General features: G+C 36.9%; 1 protein-coding gene across 13 annotated transcripts in view; it reads right to left on the reverse strand.

Annotated features, from left to right (window-relative positions):
- The window catches only part of SYNE1 (spectrin repeat containing nuclear envelope protein 1), a 464,771-nt gene that overhangs the window by 343,039 nt on the left and 102,937 nt on the right, over positions 1–18,795 (reverse strand). For 11 of the 13 annotated variants that reach the window (XM_059401283.1, XM_059401282.1, XM_059401281.1 and 8 more), the window contains 4 exons: positions 15,556–15,651; positions 11,854–11,937; positions 5,841–5,861; positions 5,274–5,366 (listed from right to left, as the gene is read on the reverse strand). In XM_059401283.1, coding sequence (XP_059257266.1) covers positions 5,274–5,366; positions 5,841–5,861; positions 11,854–11,937; positions 15,556–15,651 — 294 coding nt within the window. The remainder of the gene's footprint in view (positions 1–5,273; positions 5,367–5,840; positions 5,862–11,853; positions 11,938–15,555; positions 15,652–18,795) is intronic. The other 2 variants (XM_059401288.1, XM_059401278.1) reach the window with 1 other exon arrangement.

Raw genomic sequence — 18,795 nt, forward strand, 5'->3', positions numbered from 1 at the left:
TCTTTAGGGTAAATACCCAGTAGTGCAATTGCTGGGTCATAGACTAGCTCTATTTTCAACTTTTTAAGGAACCTCCATGCTGTTTCCCAGAGTAGCTGCACCAGCTTGCATTCCCACCAACAATGTATGAGGGTTCCCCTTTCGTATCCTCGCCAGCATCGGTCCTTTCCTGACTTGTTAATTTTAGCCATTCTGACTGGTGCGAGGTGGTATCTCATTGTGATTTTGATTTGTATTACCCTGAGGCTGAGTGATATGGAGCACTTTTTCATGTGTCTGTTGGCCATCTGGATGTCTTCTTTGCAGAAATGTTTGTTCATGTCCTCTGCCTATTTCTTGATTGGGTTATTTGTTCCTTGGGTGTTCAGTTTGATAAGTTCTTTATATATTTTGGATACTAGCCCTTAATCTGATATGTCATTTGCAAATATCTACTCCCATTCGGTCAGTTGTCTTTTGGTTTTGTTGACTGTTTCCTTTGCTATGCAAAAGCTTTTGATCTTGATGAAGTCCCAATAGTTCATTTTGGCCCTTGCTTCCCTTGCCTTTGGCGATGTTTCTAGGAAGAAGTTGCTGCGGCTGAGGTCGAAGAGGTTGCTGTCTGTGTTCTCCTCAAGGATTTTGATGGATTCCTTTCGCACATTGAGGTCCTTCATCCATTTTGAGTCTATTTTCGTGTGTGGTATAAGGAAATGGTCCAATTTCCTTTTTCTGCATGTGGCTGTCCAATTTTCCCAACACCATTTGTTGAAGAGACTGTCTTTTTTTCCATTGGGCATTCTTTCCTGCTTTGTGGAAGATTAGTTGACCATAGGTCTATTTCTGGGCTCTCTATTCTGTTCCATTGATCTATGCGTCTGTTCTTGTGCTAGAACCATACTGTCTTGATGATGACAGCTTTGTAATAGAACTTGAAGTCTGGAATTGTGATGCCATCAACTTTGGCTTTCTTTTTCAACATTCCTCTGGCTATTCAAGGTCTTTTCTGCTTCCATATAAATTTTAGAATTATTTGTTCCATTTCTTTGAAAAAAAATGGATGGGATTTTGATAGGGATTGCATTAAACGTGTAGATGGCTTTAGGTAGCATAGATATTTTCACAATATTTGTTCTTCCAATCCATGAGCATGAAACATTTTTCCATTTCTGTGTGTCTTTCTCAATTTCTTTCACGCGTACTTTATAGTTTTCTGAGTACAGAATCTTTGCCTCTTTGGTTAGGTTTATTCCTAGTTATCTTATGGTTTTAGGTGCAATTGTAAATGGAACTGATTCCTTAATTTCTCTTTCTTCTGTCTTGCTGTTGGTGTACAGAAATGCAACTGATTTCTGTGCATTGATTTTATATCCTGACACTTTACTGAATTCCGGTACAAGTTCTGGCAGATTTGGAGTGGAGTCTTTTGGGTTTTCCACATAACATATCATATCATCTGCAAAGAGTGATAGTTTGACTTTTTCTTTGCCGATTTGGATGCCTTTAATTTCTTTATGCTGTCTGATTGCTGAGGCTAAGACTTCTAGTACTATATTGAATAATAGTGGTGATAACGGACACCCCTGCTGTGTTCCTGACCTTAGTGGAAAAGCTCTCGGTTTTTCTCCATTGAGAATTATATTCTCTGTGGGTTTTTCATAGATGGTTTTGATGATATTGAGGTATGTACCCTCCATCCCCACACTAGGAAGAGTTTTGATTAAGAAAGGATGCTGTACTTTGTGAAATGCTTTTTCAGCAACTGTTGAGAGTATCATATGGTTCTTGTTCTTTCTTTTATTAATGTATTGTATCACATTGATTGATTTGTGGATGTTGAGCCAACCCTGCAGCCCAGGAATAAATCCCACTTGGTTGTGGTGAATAATCCTTTTAATGTACTGTTGGATCCTGTTGGCTAGTATTTTGGTGAGAATTTTCTCATCTGTGTTCATCAAAGATATTTGTCTGTAATTCTCTTTTTTGATGGGGTCTTTGGTTTTGGGATCAAGGTAAAGCTGGTCTCATAAAATGAGTTTGGAAGTTTTCCTTCCATTTCTATTTTTTGGAACAGTTTCAGGAGAATAGGTATTGATTCTTCTTTAAATGTTTGGTAGAATGCCCCCGGGAAGCCGTCTGGCCTTGGGCTCTTATTTGTTGGGAGATTTCTGATGACTGCTTCAATCTCCTTACTGATTATGGGTCTGTTCAGGTTTTCTATTTCTTCCTGGTTCAGTTTTGGTAGTTTATACATCTCTAGGAATTCATCCATTTCTTTCAGATTGTCAAATTTGCTGGTGTATAGTTACTTATAATATGTTCTTATAATTGTTTGTATTTGTTTGGTATTGGTTGTGGTCTCTCCTTTTTCATTCATAATTTTATTTATATGGGTCCTTTCTCTTTTATTTTTGATAAGTCTGGCCAGGGGATTATCAATTTTATTAATTCTTTCAAAGAACTAGCTCCTAGTTTCATTGATTTGTTCTACTCATTTTTTGGTTTCAATTTCATTGATTTCTGCTCTGATCTTTATTATTTCTCCTCTCCTGCTGGGCTTAGGCTCTTTTTGCTGTTCTTTCTCCAGCTCCTTTAGGTGTAGAGTTGGGCTGTGTATTTGAGACCCTTCTTGTTTCTTGAGAAAGGCTTGTATCACTATATATTTTCTTCTCAGGATTGCCTTTGCTGTGTCCCCCAGATTTAGAACCATTGTGTTTCCATTATCATTTGTTTCCATGATTTTTTTTCAATTTTTCTTTAATTTCCAGGTTGACCCATTCATTGTTTAGAAGGATGCTGTTTGGTTTCCATGTATTTGGGTTCTTTCCAAATTTCCTCTTGTGATTGAGTTCTAACTTCAGAGCGTTGTGGTCTGAAAATATGCAGGGAATGATACCAATTTTTTGGTACTGGTTGAGACCTGATTTGTGACCCAGATGTGATCTATTCTGGAGGATGTTCCATGTGCAATAGAGAAGAATGTGTATTTTGTTGCTTTGGGATGGAATGTTCTGAATATATCTGTGATGTACATCGGGTCCAGTGTGTCACTTAAGGCCTTGATTTCCTTGTTAATCTTTTCTTGGATAATCTGTCCATTTCAGTGAGGGGTGTTAAAGTCCCCTACTATTATTGTATTATGGTTGATTTGTTTCTTTGATGTTGTTATTAATTGGTTTATATAGTTTGCTTCTCCCATGTTAGGGACATAGATATTTAAAATTGTTAGTTCTTCTTGTTGGACAGACCCTTTGAGTATGATATAGTGTCCTTCCTCATCTCTTATTATAGTCTTTGGCTTAAAATCTAATTGATCTGATATAAGGATTGACACCCCAGCTTTCTTTTGATGTCCATTAACATGGTAAATTGTTTTCCACCCCTTCACTTTAAATCCAGAGGTGCCTTTGGGTCTAAAATGAGCTTCTAGTAGACAGCATATTGATGGGTTTTGTTTTTTATCCATTCTGAGACACTGTGTCTTTTGATTGGGGCATTTAGCCTATTTACACTCAGGGTAACTATTGAGAGATATGAATTTAGTGCCATTGCATTGCCTGTAAGGTGACTGTTAACTGTGTATTGTCTCTGTTCCTTTCTGGTCTACTACTTTTAGGCTCTCTCTTTGCTTAGAGGACCCCTTTCAATATTTTCTGTAGGGTTGGTTTGGTGTTTTAAAAATTTTTTTGTTTTTGTTTGTCCTGGAAGCTTTTTATCTCTCCTTCTATTTTCAATGATAGCCTAGCAGGATATAGTATTCTTGGCTGTATGTCTTTCTCATTTAGTGCTCTGAATATATCATGCCAGTTTTTTTCTGGCCAGCCAGGTCTCTGTGAATAAATCTGTCATCAACCTAGTATTTTTACCACTGTATGTTATAGACTTCATTTCCTGGGCTGCTTTCAGGATTTTCTCTTTGTTCCTAAGACTTGTAAGTTTTACTATTAGATGATGGGGTGTGGACCTATTCTTATTGATTTTGAGGGGGATTCTCTGCACCTCCTTGATTTTGATATTTGTTCCCTTTGCCATACTAGGGAAATTCTCTACAATAATTTGCTCCAATATACCTTCCACTCCCCTCTTTCTTTTTCTTCTGGAATCCCAATTATTCTAATATTGTTTCATCTTATGGTATCACTTATCTCTCGAATTCTCCCCTCATTGCCCAGTAGTTGTTTGTGTCTCTTTTGCTCAGCTTCTTTATTCTCTGTCCTTTGGTCCTCTATATTATTAATTCTCTCTTCTGCCACATTTATCCTAGCAGCAAGAGCCTCTGTTATTTATTACACCTCATTAATAGCTTTTTTGATTTCAGCTTAAATTTTAGTTCCTTTATTCCTCCAGAAGGGCTTTTATTTCTCCAGTGTTTCTCTAATATCTCCCATGCCTTTTTTGAGCCCAGCTAGCACCTTGAGAATCATCATTCTGAACTCTAGATTTGATATATAACCAATATCCATATTGATTAGGTCCCTAGCCTTTGGTACTGCCTCTTGTTCTTTTTTGTGTGTGTGTGTGTGTGGTGTATTTTTACCCCTTGTCATTATATTTATAAGAATATATGAACAAGAGAATAACATACTAAAAGGATGGCAAAGACCCCAGAAAAATGTGCATTAACCAAATCAGAAAAGACCCCAAATTGTGGGGAGAAGAGAGGGGGTAAAAAGAAGTTAAAAAATATATATACTAGACTGGTGAATAGAACAGAGCCACCCACTTGATTCTGGGTGCATTTTGGTCTCTTAGAAGAAACTACTTCCCAAAATTTTAAAGAAAGAAAAAAAAATATATATACACACACAAAAATAAGGGTAAACACAATGAAGGATTAGATATGACTGTAAAGATGAAACTTTTTAAAAAATTCTAAAAAAGGAGTTGGTAAGATAAGTTGGTTGGGAAAAGGAAGGAAAAGAAAGTGGAGAGAATTTGCTCAAGCTCCCCGTAATTCTAATAGGAACATAAAACTGGTCCCTTCTAGACAACAACAACAAAAATTTCCTCAACTCTTTCTACAACAATATTTTATTTCCATTGTGCCCTGCTCACTTTTCAGATTAAGTATCGATGTCACAGTTCTCTGGCAGAGTTCCCTATATAACATCTTTGCAGGGAAGAAAAGGAAATTTTTCTGCTAACAAAAAACAATGTACATAGTTAAGTCAAGTTTCTGCTCACTTGAGAATCAACCCCAAAGGTAGGGCAAATGAGAGTACTACTAAAATTTCCACTACTACCTCCATCCATGACATTACATCAACTGAAAAGGGAGCTATATAGTACAATACCTGGAAATATAGAATAATGGTCCACATCAATCCGAGAACTATTGATGGTCGGCCGTCAGCTATATCAGTGGAGTTAATGTTGACTAATTTAATCTGTTTAAAAAGAAAAACTGTACTAGTAATGTACTAGAAGATTATAGGCCATCTAATTATGCAATTACTAGCACTTTATTAGACATCAGTTGGACAATTTGGTCATGCCTCTATAGTGATACACAAGGGTAAGTTGGGTGAGCCATCAAAACAAACAAGTACATGGTTTCAGTGGAAATTTCAGGAGCATTCATTAGGTGCACACAATAAAAACATCCATAGAATGAATTTCAAAAAATTGTTTTAAGTTGAAAAAATATGACATCATGCAGGAAATTACCAACAAAACACCACACAGGGAAAATAAAAAGGTTATTTTTTTACATTTAGAAGTTGACTGGAACTTAAAAGAAACTGTGATGAGTAGTTTAAAAAAATGCACTTACTTTGAAGTTTGTTACCAAATAGCATGAAACTTATGTTCTCTTTTACCTATAAAAGTCAGGAGTTAAAAATTCTAAAATTTGTACTAACCGGTGATCCTCTGTACATGGACTGACATGAAAAACAAAGGGAGAAGATGATATACATACATAAATATTTTTTCAAAATCAGAGTTATTTGTTCAAAGGGAATAAAAATGTAGGTATAAATTTAGAACAAGATTTGGGGAATACATTATAAAGACAAAAGAAAGCAAGAAATAATAAAGTAGAAGAGACCATTAGGGTTTAGTTCCTGACTTTTGAGCATTCCGGATAGATGTTAACCCGTCTACAGTTGTCTCTAATTATTACCCTCCTAACTATTAAAACTGTTATTTCCTAAGTTCCAGCAAAATCGACATCTATCTTAGCCATTCTCAAAAGAATATGATTAACAACTGCTCACCATCCTTTCAATAATCCCTAAACAAAGTAGGAAAAAAAAAAATAAAGAAATCCTTAGATTTCTAGTTCAATAGTTCTCAGACAAGATTTAATACCTTGTGTTATTAATAATAAAGTTCAGAAGTTTGTAAATGGTTGAATCAGGTGTAAAATCATCCCACAAATACGTTACTCTGGAATAATCAGTTTAAATTTATGAGTAGAGTAAAAATTAGCACAAAAATCACTGTAAATAATCTGAAATATACCTATGAATGAAATTCATTCATCAGGTTTAGAGACAGGGGAAAAAAAATTCAGAAATTAATAGATTACAGGCTTATGTGCCTATTTCTTTTAAACCTAGCACAACATGAGACAAATAATGCATGTTTGTGGAAAACAAAGAACATCATTTTTTTTTTTAACCTTTTATGACAGAACCTATTGCAATGTCCAAAATCAATTACTCTGGTTTGCAGCTTCTCCAGAATTTTCTCCACATCCATTTTAGTATCCACAGGACATAGATACATAATACATGCTAATAACCGTAAGATTAATACCTTCCATAAATAGCAGATTATTTATCTTTCCTTATACATCTTTCTTTTTAAAAATGATGAGTTGAATTTTTTACCTCACTATGAAGTTAACATATTGAACTTTTGCTAGAACCTGAAGCTATTTTGCTCAACTTCTGAAGAAGAAATGCTTTTCATAATTATTTTTTCTCTTAAAAACTGTGTGTTCCATAATGGGATTATGGAATTTATTCTTATTGGGCTTATGGAACTTATCCTATTAAATTCTTAATAGCTTAGGAGTATGTGATGGGCAATAGAGACATTCAAAGAGAATGAAGAATTCCCAGGAACCAGAAAGAGAATGGGATCACATTGATCAAAGTCACCTTTGACCTGCTGACCTTGGGGGTACAGCTCAAGAATCTGCTTTAACAAAATCTCTAGTTTTTTTTTTTTTTTTTTATTCTGATGCATGTCAATATTCGAGAATCCTGTACCAGACCACTGGTATTTATGGCCCAGGGAATCTGGGGAAATTTGATTTTGCAAGCTAGAGGCCCATATGGACAGATGTGTATTTCCCCCAAAATCACATGTTGAGGCCCTAATCTCTAGTTTGACCATATTTAGAGACAGGACCTTTAAGGAGGTAATTAAAGTCAAATGAGGTACTAAGAGTGGGCCCTAATCCAATAGAACTGGTGTTCTTATGAGAAGAAGAGATACCAGAGCTCTTTCTCTCTCTCTCTCCCCACCCACACAGAGGAAAGGCCACAAGAGGACACAGTGAGTAAGTGCCTATCTGCAAGCAGGAAGAGACAAAGAAACCAACTCTGCTGGTATCTTGATCTTAAACCTCCAGCCTCCAGAACTGTGAAAAAATAAATTTCTGTTATTGAAGCCATCCAGTGTGTGGTAATGCTATGGTAGCCATAACAGATTAATACAAGGCCCACAGATACTTCCAAAAAATATTCCAATTATTTGGGAATAAATTTTAAAAAATATTTAAATTAAAATTTCAGATTCCTCGCTGGAAATTAGAAATTGGAAAGCTTAACGCATGGATGCATTGCCACTTTATACTAGTTGCTCTCTACAATGAGGTGTAGAGTAAGTCATTCTAGCCATTGATACAGGCAGCCAACTACCTGCATTATTTAATAAATTACTTTAAATCCAGATTGCTGACTTCTCTTGTTTAATTGGAAAATCTGGGATCCCTGTGCTTGCATTTCACTGAGGCAACTATAGCTGGAACTGAATGTTCGCTTCCATCTTCTGGACAGGGCACAAAACTTGCTTAATTCTCCTGTTTCCATAATTAGCCTCTAACTCACATCATCTTTAAGATTACCTATCTGACTTTACAGGAACCTAAATTTATGTCGCTTGTCTACACTAAGGGAAGTTTTAGAAAAACTGGTCAGTGGTTGGCTCCTTGCGTTACTGTTTGGAATGACCTATATGATACCTTCCTGGAGAAAGAAACTGGTGGAAATGGTACTGGATTTACTCATTAGAATCACATTTACACGGTTCCTATCAGGTTCCAATCCTACTGATTTATTCCTTAAATCAAGCCAGAATTCAAGGACTAAATTGATTTTCTATTACCTAAAGTAAAAAATCTAAGTGAGGGCAAATGAAGTCCAAAGGTCAAAAATAAATCCCTGAAAATATGTTTGAGATATAAGTTCTTAGATGATAAAAATAAAAAAAAAAAGTAAGGGGGCCGCTAAAGAGCCTCAAAAAAACTCATTCCCCCACAGTCAAATTTTATTACTTAGGGCTGTTCTGTGAAAATGATCTTGTGTAAAACAAGTCCTCTGTGAAAAGAAGATTCTTTGGTCTTTTTTGCAAACAATGCCTTTATAGGTTAAGTCCTTAAATTTTCCCCAAAACATTAGCAAGAGGAGTTTTATTTTTATATTCTAGCCAATGAAGGATAGATAGCTCAGAACAAAGTAGGACACTATAGTTATAGAGGTAAAAATGGGAGACCCAGTGACTTGGAAGACTATAAATATCTTGTTCAACATAGCTTTTTCAGCTTTCTATGAAAAACTCATGGAGGAATCTGGAAGAAGAGGAACACTCCATTAATAATGATATTAGTGATCTGGAAACAATGTCCAATATTCTATAAGAAGCTAATATCATTTTTTCTACACCATCATAACGTTCAGAATCTCCCTTTGGCACAGAGTCTGCACAGCTGACTTGACTTTACATCATTTCATTGTACTACCAGCTGATCAACATATGAATTATTTAATGAACAGAATCAAGTATTTTTGTATTTTCTAGAGTTCCTGTTGTATGGAAAGTACTCACATATGCATTTCGGTAGTAAATAGATGAATTTAGTATATATAGATTTTGAAGGAAATAGTTGAATCATTCTATTTCCTAGGGGTATCTAGAGATCCATTTGTAAAGGTGGTTTTGGTACAGCCACAGACACTGAATTCCCACAAGTTGGGAAAAGGCTAAATATAAACCAGTTGGTGCAACTGGTTTGCAAGGAAACATGGCAATACCTAACAGATCACATACACACTTTTGACCCTGCAATCACACTTTTAGGAACTCACCCAGAAAATACCCTTCTAATAGTGTGAAAGTATGGGTGGACAGCCATTCATTGCATCACTGTGTTTGAAAAATACTAGAAACACCATAAATGCCCACTCATAAGAGAGTGGTTGAATGAACTCTGGCACATCCAGATAATGAATGCAGCTTTGAAAAAGAATGAGGAGGATCTCCATGAACCGATCTGAAAGATTTCCAGGATGTACTATTAAATGAGAAAAGCAAAGTGCAAGAATGTATTATAGGATGTTATCCTTCATGTAAAAAAAAAAAAAAACAAAAAAAGGAGCGTGTACGGAAATACATCTGCTAATTTATGCAAAAAAAAAAATGTTGGCAGAATAAATTAGAAGCTAGAGATTGGTTCCCTGAGATGAGATAGGGAATGAAAGGGAGAAAGAAGGGAATGGAATAGAAAGGATAACAAGGCGTTGCCTCCTTGAAGCATGACATTTACTCTTGGAACCATCATAATGTTTCCCCAAAATAAAAACAATAATAATCATCAATACCAACTAGAATGTGTGTGTGTGAAAAAAGGCATTACTCAAAACTGAATATACCTTGGTTACCTAACTCTATTACAAAAGACGAACATAATCACACTGAAGGGAGTAAAAAAGAACAAAAGTAACAAGTAAATCTGGAATAGTCTTTTTGACCGAATGGTGTTAATACTAAAGACCAAAAGGCCTATACATACACACTGTTTTCCAGTGAGTATATCTGTTTCTTACAGGGGTGTGGCGAGCAAGTCTTAAATAATTTTATGTCTATACTCAGATTAAAAAATGGGTGAATGCATTAGAGATGAGACACAGGTATCTCATTGTCAGAGAAAACCGAAACAAGTAAGCATGGAAGACCATTAACGAACCTTGCGGTATTGGACTGTAATCAGAAGCATCAGTTTAAACTCATGGTTTACACACACACACACACACACACACACACAGAAGGGAGGCAGGGGGAGACAGAGAAACATATATGCATATACCTGGAATAATAAACATTCATATTTTCTAGATCTGTCTGTTGAGAGGGCCTGGGGGCAATGAAACTTCAGTAGCAATGAGCACACCTAGCACCCAAATGTCGCTCACTAATAAAAAGGACAAAGCTTGCTTAGGGAAGTGGTACATTCCCAAACTGGAGCAGGAAAAATATAAATGTGGAAAAGCTGAAAAATATAAAAGAGGAAATGCCTGAAAAAGGATGGGGCTGGGGCACCTGGGTGGCTCAGTGGGTTAAGGTCTCTGTCTTCAGCTTGGGTCGTGATCCCAGGGTCCTGGGATCAAGCCCCGCATGGGGCTCTCTGCTCAGCAGGGAGCCTGCTTCCTTTCCTCTCTCTCTGCCTGCCTCTCTGCCTACCTGTAATCTGTCAGATAAATAAATAAAATCTTTAAAAAAAAAAAAAACAGGATGGGGCCATATTAAAAGAGTATAGGAGCCAGCCTGAAAGAAATCTCAATGGCCAAAGCTAGAACAATTTGAGTATTATTATTATTAATGGGTAATAATAATAATTGGATTATAATTATAGAGTAAGTCCATGCCAAAATAAATAGCTGAATAAGTAAACAAATGGCGGGGGGGGGGGGGGGGGGAAGGACAATCTTTACTCAGAGAACAATTTCAATTAATACATGTGAAAGGACTGAGGGAAACACAAAATCACCAGTAGGCAAACACCACAGAAATAATTACTGAAGGCAATCAATGCTAAAATCAGTAAGCAAAGTTTGCCGAGAAGCAGAATATCAGCCTAATATCAGTTATCTCCCCTAAGTTATTTCTCAATTTTAAAGGAAAAAATAGTAACTTTATCATAAAAAAAAAAACACTGCCGAAAACCTTGCCAAGTGATTGAGGTTAACATCACCAGCAACAAGACTTAGCAATCCTAGATCTGCTAACATGATGCCCTGAGAAGAATACAATATCACTTCCTTGGAATTCTTTCCACAAATGTATAAATAATCTCAATCGAATCTTGAGGAAACATCAAACAAAACCAAATTGAGAGACATTCTGCAAAAACAACTGACTGGCAGCTATTCTCAAGGTCGTGGAGGACAAGGAAAGACAAAGTCATACAGTGGAAGAGACCAAGGAGCCACAACAATTAGAGGCAAGGTGTGGTACTGGATTGGATCCTGGAGAGAAGTAAGACATTAATGGAAAAATGGATGAAATTAGACTAATGTCTATGCTTTAATGAATGGTATCACACCAATTTTAAATTCCTTATTTAATAATTGTGCTATGTATATAGCACAAGTATATATATGAATATATGAGTGCGTACACACACAAACACACAAACACGTACTAGGTATGTAAGTTCCTCACATTATAGGAAGCTACTCAAAGTATAGACAGGAAATCTCTGCCTTTTTTGCCACTTTTCTGTAAATCTAGGATTATTTTACAATTATATGGAATGTCTCACTGTATAATTTACATGCAGTGTTTTTACTGCACAGCCAACTTGAAAAACATCAGTATGCCCACACCTTCTTCTTTAAAAAGGTGTTTTGTTTAGTCTCTTACCTTCCTTCCTTCAAGGAACTTGAGTGCCGTGCCAATATTGGCCACAGCATGGATTCGCTTCATACGGCGTCCCTGTTCACAAGGCTATAAACAGGAAGGAATAGGAATAAAAAGAAATGCACACACTAAAAATATAATTATAAGATGAATTTAAATGGATTAAAAACAGACTTGAAGAATATTCGAGAACAACATCAATTTCTATAAAGTTTAGTAGAAACACAAAGGAGCATTATCGCCACAGCAGCTGGAAGGTACACTAATTTACTCAACAAAGACTCATTCTCAGCTCATCTGTTGATATAACTGCCTGTCAGGTTTCTGTATGCCAAGAGCAGAAATTTGCAAAATTCCCATGTTGCCTACTGAGACTGTCCCTCCTATATGTGAGGAAACACGTATATGAAAAGTGCTCTTGGTACATACGGGCATGCGGTTATTTTAAATCAAGCTGCAACGAGCATGGGGTTGCATGTATCTTTTTGAACTGGTGTTTTGTTTCTTTTATTGTGCACTCTCAAGTGGATTGTTAGGTTTCTGCAAAGTGTTAAGGAGTTTTTTAAGGAGAAGGTTAACCAAATGGGTAAGAAGTAAGTTTCTCTGAAGTCCTTAACTCTTTCCTATTGCTACTCTTATTCTAATTTTTCAATGACAATTCATCATATTCTTTAAAAAAAAATTCCTAAGTGCAAATTAAATTTGGTGTTCCTATATTTATGGGCAATTAAAGATATATAATCCCTGATCCATTTAAAGAGTAAATGTTCCACAAATAATAATCAAAGAACGTAGAGAAATCTAAGAATGTAGAAATCTAATTAATTTTTAATTAAAAAATTAAAAATACCCTAAGACTTTAAATAAAATAATAGAGATTTCTCAAGAGATGCTGGCAGTTCAAGGACACTAACCCATTTGGCTCCATTTCCCAGATAATAATAGTGGTCAGAGTCAGAGTCCCAGGCTACGTGAACCCTGATGTTAAGCATAGTGTTCTTAATAGAGTTCTATTTTTGAGATATTATAGAATTCCTGAATAGTATTAATGCTCCTGAGAGAAATGGTCGTAACCACATTCTCCCTTTGAAAGCTCTAAAAAGATGCCAAGGATACACATTCCTTCAAACGATATTTCTCATGTTAATGTGGTCCTGGACCATAATGACGTGCATAAAATTAAAAAAAAAACATTTCCAAGGTTTATTTATAATTTCAGAGTAATCTCATTTCATGTAATTCAGAATCTTGAAGGACTCCCATGAATAAATAAGAAAGGTTAAACTGGAAGTTGCCATTGCATGTCTCCGTTTTCTTACCCACTAAGTAAGAACGCTGAGATTCTTTTCGAAATTTCTTCTAGCTTCAAGGTCTTATAATTCTATGTCTGAATGAGTATGGCACTTAAACAGAAGTAAGACTCTTATGTAAAAATATTTACTTTTTCTAGAATCATCTAGACTGGCAATTAAATGCCCATAAAGATTTCTGTACTTTGTTGGTCAAGTACACTGGCAAAATTTACTAATGAGGAAGGTTATATCTCTTTAATAACCAAATGAATTATAACAAAGTTTCCTTTAACCTTCTAGTAAAGAGCTTAATTCAGGAAGATATATAAAGATGGCCAATTATATCTGGAAACCAAGGCTGTACATATTTCAGTTCAATGACTCCCACATCTGGATGCTAATCCAGTTTATTTAGCTCATGCGTATACTTGTATATTGCAGATTAGCTTTTCATACGGGTTTGGTTTGATTCCCCCAAAGCAGAGTGTGAGACAAGGTCTTGGGTGCATGTAGTTTATTGGGGAGGTGACTATAGGTAGTGAGAGTGAGGAGAGGTATGGAGAGTCAGACTGGGAAGAAGGAAAGTGCTTTTGAGGATTCCCACTGCGAGCGACTGGGCCTCAGTCCTGCTGGGGATCCAAGCACTCTATAAAACATGTCACAGAATTGTCCCTCCTACAAATTGAAGGCTGAGCATTTATTCATGGACTCCCATCTCCACTGGTTGAGGGCCCTTAGGGATTACTAATGCTTCCATAGTTCAGGGCTGCCTTAAGCAACTTGTGCCTTTGATAAAAAGCCAAGAGAATGGAATCCTGGAGACCTGTTAAGAGGATCTGAGGCAAGGTGCTACTACAGTGTGTGGGCAATGCCCTCCACCGTCTGAAATCGCACTCACTGAAGAGGGAGGCAAGCTGAGATGTCACAAGGGGAGCTGAAAGCATCCACCACAATGTGCATCCTAGTAGATAAATGATTTACACAAAGTTAGCATCAGTTTGTAATTTTTCAACAAACTCTTTTACAAAAGCTATTCTGAGGACTCTGCACAAAATTAACTGGAAATTGATGTTTAGGCAAAAACACTTAAAAAACTCAATTACCCAAGTAATAATGATGGGGTAGCTGTTGCCAAGAAGCAGTAGATAAAGAAAAGATGAGTACTCCCAATTTTGGACTCTGTGTCTAACATGTTAGACAATATTTTGAAGATTATTTCCTAGGTACCTTTTTGTAATTATGACAGACAACATTTATAAGTAGTTCATCTTTGCAAACTTCTTACCTCTCTACTACTCTGAAATAATAAAAGATAAGCCAGAAAAATGAAATACAGATCTTCCTCAACTTACATCGGGATTATATCCCAATAAGCTTATTTTACGTTGGACATACTGCAAACCAAAAATACATTTAATATCTCTAACCTACTGGACATCACAGCTTCACCTAGCTCACCTGAAACATGCTCAGACCACTTACATTCACCTGCATTTGGGCAAAATCATCTCATATAACATACCTTATAATGGAGTGTTTAATATTTCATGTAATTTACTCAATACTGAACTGAAAGTGAAAAACAGGAATGTCTGTGTGGGTACAGAATGGTTGCAAGTGTATTGGCTCTTTACCCTCATGATCAGTGGCTCACTGGCCCTCACCACTGCTCAGCATCACGAGAGGACCATCCCGTGTGTCACTAGCCCAAGAAAAGATCCAAATTCAAAATTTTAAGTATGGTTTTTACTGAATGTGTCCTGCTTTCACACCACCACGAAGTCAAAAAGTCATGACGCTGAACCACTGTAGGTTGGGGGCTGTCTGTACTTTATTATTAAGTAATGTAGAAAAAGACATTCTGTAGTTCACTGTCAACGTGCTTTTTTTCACTCTGCTGGTTCCACCGCACCTAAAAAAAGCTGTTCCTGTGACACATGATTGACGATGGAGGATGTCCACAAGTGTATGGAGAATGTCATGCTGATTTCCAACTTAATTTTCAACAAACAGCTACATAAATACTGCACAGTTATGCACCAACAATTCTTCCCAAATGGAAAGCAAACACTATGAGCTGAGGTAGTGTTAATCTGCAAGTCATCGTCCTGGATGCCACACAGAGCCAGAAGACGAACATGACAGATTAGTGATGAAATTCTTTTACTCTGCATTCTCAGGGAGCTCCTATGACATAGAATATTTCAGATCCACTAAAGGTGTGTCGGAATGCAAAAAGGAATGTATTCTCAGCTCCCAGAAGTGGCTGATAGGCTAGTGTTTCCAGGGTATTACCAACTACAAGAAGAGAACTTTGTCTTACAGGGACAGCACCCTTTCCACTCCCAATTCCACACCCCCAAATTCCAAAGGGGGACAATTTGACAAGTGTGGTCACAGGAAAAGTCCTTACCAGTTTCTGCCCAGAGAGAACCTCCAGAAGAGCAAGCAGCTTTACACCATCTTTCATGTCTTCAAAAAGATCATCTACCGCCAGTGGGGGTTTCCGCTGTAAGATTAAAAAAACAAACAAAAAAAAGAATAAATGCAAAAAATGCTTCTCTCTCTCTCTGTCATACTTTTGCCACTCATTTTTGTGAAATCTGTAGGAACAATTTCTAAATACATAAATTATTTTGGATCTGATTGGCAATTACCAATTATAGCAGAAAAACAACCCTTTGAAGAGAAATGTACTCAAAAACCTCAGGATACTTAATGCTTGGGTTTTCGTATACACACCAGCTTCTTTCTATAAAGGAATTTTTGCAAGGGTCAAAGAGATGTTATGGGGTAAGAGAAGGAAAATAAGTCACTATCAACATAAAAGATAAGAGAGACATTAATGCAGGGCCTAAACACAGAAGAGGAGGTGCCCCAGATAAACTATCAACCTCCCAACCTCACTGCGGGCGAGTACGTTACCACGGCTTCCCAGAGCCCGTTCTCACCACAGCAACCTCCTTAGCTCAGTGGCCAGCTGTGGGAGCATTGCTAGCACAACTAGGGCTGCAGTTTGAATCTCCTGTGGGTTAGCTGGTCATGTCCTGTTCCACAGCCCGACAAATCCAGTTCGGCTGCCTTCAGAACGTGGAACTGAACCCAGAGGATCACAAGTGCAAGATTACAGACTGATCAGTACAAATCCATCACCACTACTGGAAAAATAAGTCAAAGCCCATTCTCCATTCATGGAGGGTTTTTTGTTTTGTTTTGTTTTGTTTTTTAATAAAGATCACTAAAATACCTATGTACTAGGCTTTGTCAAACCTTGAATTAAGGTCTCTCTTGGCTCAGAAGAAAGGGAAGTGGGGCACCTGGGTGGCTCAGAGGGTTAAGTGTCTGCCTTTGGCTCAGGTCATGATCCCAGGGTTCTGGGATTGAGTCCCACATGGGTTCTACTTCTTTGCTGGCTGCTCTCCCTGCTTGTGCTTGCTTTCTCTTAAAAGAAAGAAAGAAAGAGAGAGAGGGAAGGAGGGAGGAAGGAAAGAAGTAACAATGCTATTGTTCAGTGGAGGACTGAGATTTCTCACAGAATGAGAGCTTTTCCATTCATTACCTGGGCTCAAGCTCTACAGTTTTCTGGTTCTCACTGAACCACGTTAAAAGCCTAATGTTATATTTCTGACTTTATCCAATTGTCTTTCTTTCTAAAAAAGAAAAAAGATAGGAAAAGTTCTATGTAGAGATATTTAATCACCAAATGTTTTATTGAAATGAGACTTTTTTTCTCTACCCACTGATAGAAAGCATTTATATTTCTCCTATAACCACATGAATTACGGTCTCTGAATGGCACAATTCTAATTTTAAACGCATTTTCTCTCTTTATAAAATGAACAGCTGAATACATTTTGTTCTCATGCTGTGAAATACATGTTCAAAAATAACAGTTTTCATTTTTCAGGCATTCTCTTTTATATTCCACTATTCACACTGCTTATTATTAATATAGCAAAAATGTAATAATGACTTTATATTCTAAGCATGTAAATAAAATTATTACTGAGCTACAATGAAAACTATTCAGTGTGATAAGAATCAAAATTATTGTATTGGTTATATGTAATCATTAAAAATGCAGCCTGTTTATCATGCAGAATGTCCATTTGTATCCTAGTAATATAAATGCAGCATAACAATGAGGGAAAAGTTAATAAATATGTGATATATTCAGTGAACAAATGCAAATGAAGTTTTTCTTATACTGTGTTAACCTGAAAATATATAAAGAAAATGAAACAGAGCAGGGAATTTTCTTGAAATGATAAAAATTCCAAGAAATTTTAAACAAAAAAACCAAGTCACATCCATTCATTCATTCTGCCTTTGTTTACTTTTGTTTTTAAGATTTACTTATTTATTTGAGATTGTGCATGAGAGAGAGAGAGAGAGAGAGAGAGAGTGAGTGTGTAGGGAGTAAAGGGAGGGGCAGAAGGAGAGGGAGAGTCCCAAGCTGACTCCACACGGAGCCTGGGGCTTGCTCTCACCACCCTGAGATCATGACCTGAACCAAAACCAAGAGTTAGACGCTCAACGGACTGAGCCACCCAGGCAGCTCCCATTCTGCCTTTAAACACAAACTCGTCTCTGCCACTTGGAAGACCATTTTCTTGTGAACCTCTTCTGCCACTCACGTATCTCCTGTTGAATCAACGGCTGCCCCACAGTCTACCTTCCCCCGCCACCAGTTGCTTCTGCACAGGCTTATGGACACAACCAGTGGATCAGTAGTGACCACTGAGCAACTCAGCTCATCAGCCTCTCTGTGTTGACTGCTGGGACCAACCTCTCCCTCATCTATTCTTCCCCAAACCTCTTTGATGAGTCTGCCTTGTTCACTCTCCTTTCTTTCTGACTGTGGCCATCACCAAGATCAATCCTGATTCTTCTGTTCTCCACAGAATGCTATGTGGATACACATAACTCTTGAATCCTTCTGTCCAGGTAAATGACAGGCCCTCAATATATAATATTGGTGGAATGACTCACTGAATAAATGAATAAATGCAATTAAAAAAATTTTTTTGTAGCCCCTATGTGCATATTAATGGCTCTTAAAATGTGGTACATATATAATGGGTAAAGAAAAAGCTCTCGTTTCTAGGCAATCAGACTGCAACTCAACACAGAATATCTTGTTTTTGAGTATCTTATTCTCAGTAAGAACTCATCAAGTATTTGTTGGAGGAATGATTGAAGTTTCCAGTCTGCATGATAAAGAAGGGAAGATAGTTTTTATTTCAAGAACAGACCTAAAATCCCCTCACTTCCCTCTTTCTCTGCTTTGTAAGTTCCTGCTCAATTTTCATGACTCAGCTCATCATATGTAATATTTTTCAGTTTTCCAACTAGAATTAAATCCCTCTTTTTCCCTAAATATATTGTTCAGATTAGAATGATCATGTTGCATTACAATTGGTTATTTACAAATCTGTGTCTCTAGGAATTCAGATCATGGGGCAGTTTCTTGAAGATAAAGAAGTTGGATATATCATTATATACCTAATACCAGGCACAGTGCTTGGCACTAGTTGGCAATAATCGTGTAAATGGTGAGTGAATCACACTCAACAGAGATATGTGATGCTTATTTGCAAATATCTTTGGGAATCTTAGAGATACACAGAAATAAGATCATGATGCAGAATTT

The sequence above is a fragment of the Mustela nigripes genome, chromosome 5 (assembly GCF_022355385.1).
Source record: "Mustela nigripes isolate SB6536 chromosome 5, MUSNIG.SB6536, whole genome shotgun sequence".
In the NCBI taxonomy this organism is placed as follows: domain Eukaryota; kingdom Metazoa; phylum Chordata; class Mammalia; order Carnivora; family Mustelidae; genus Mustela; species Mustela nigripes.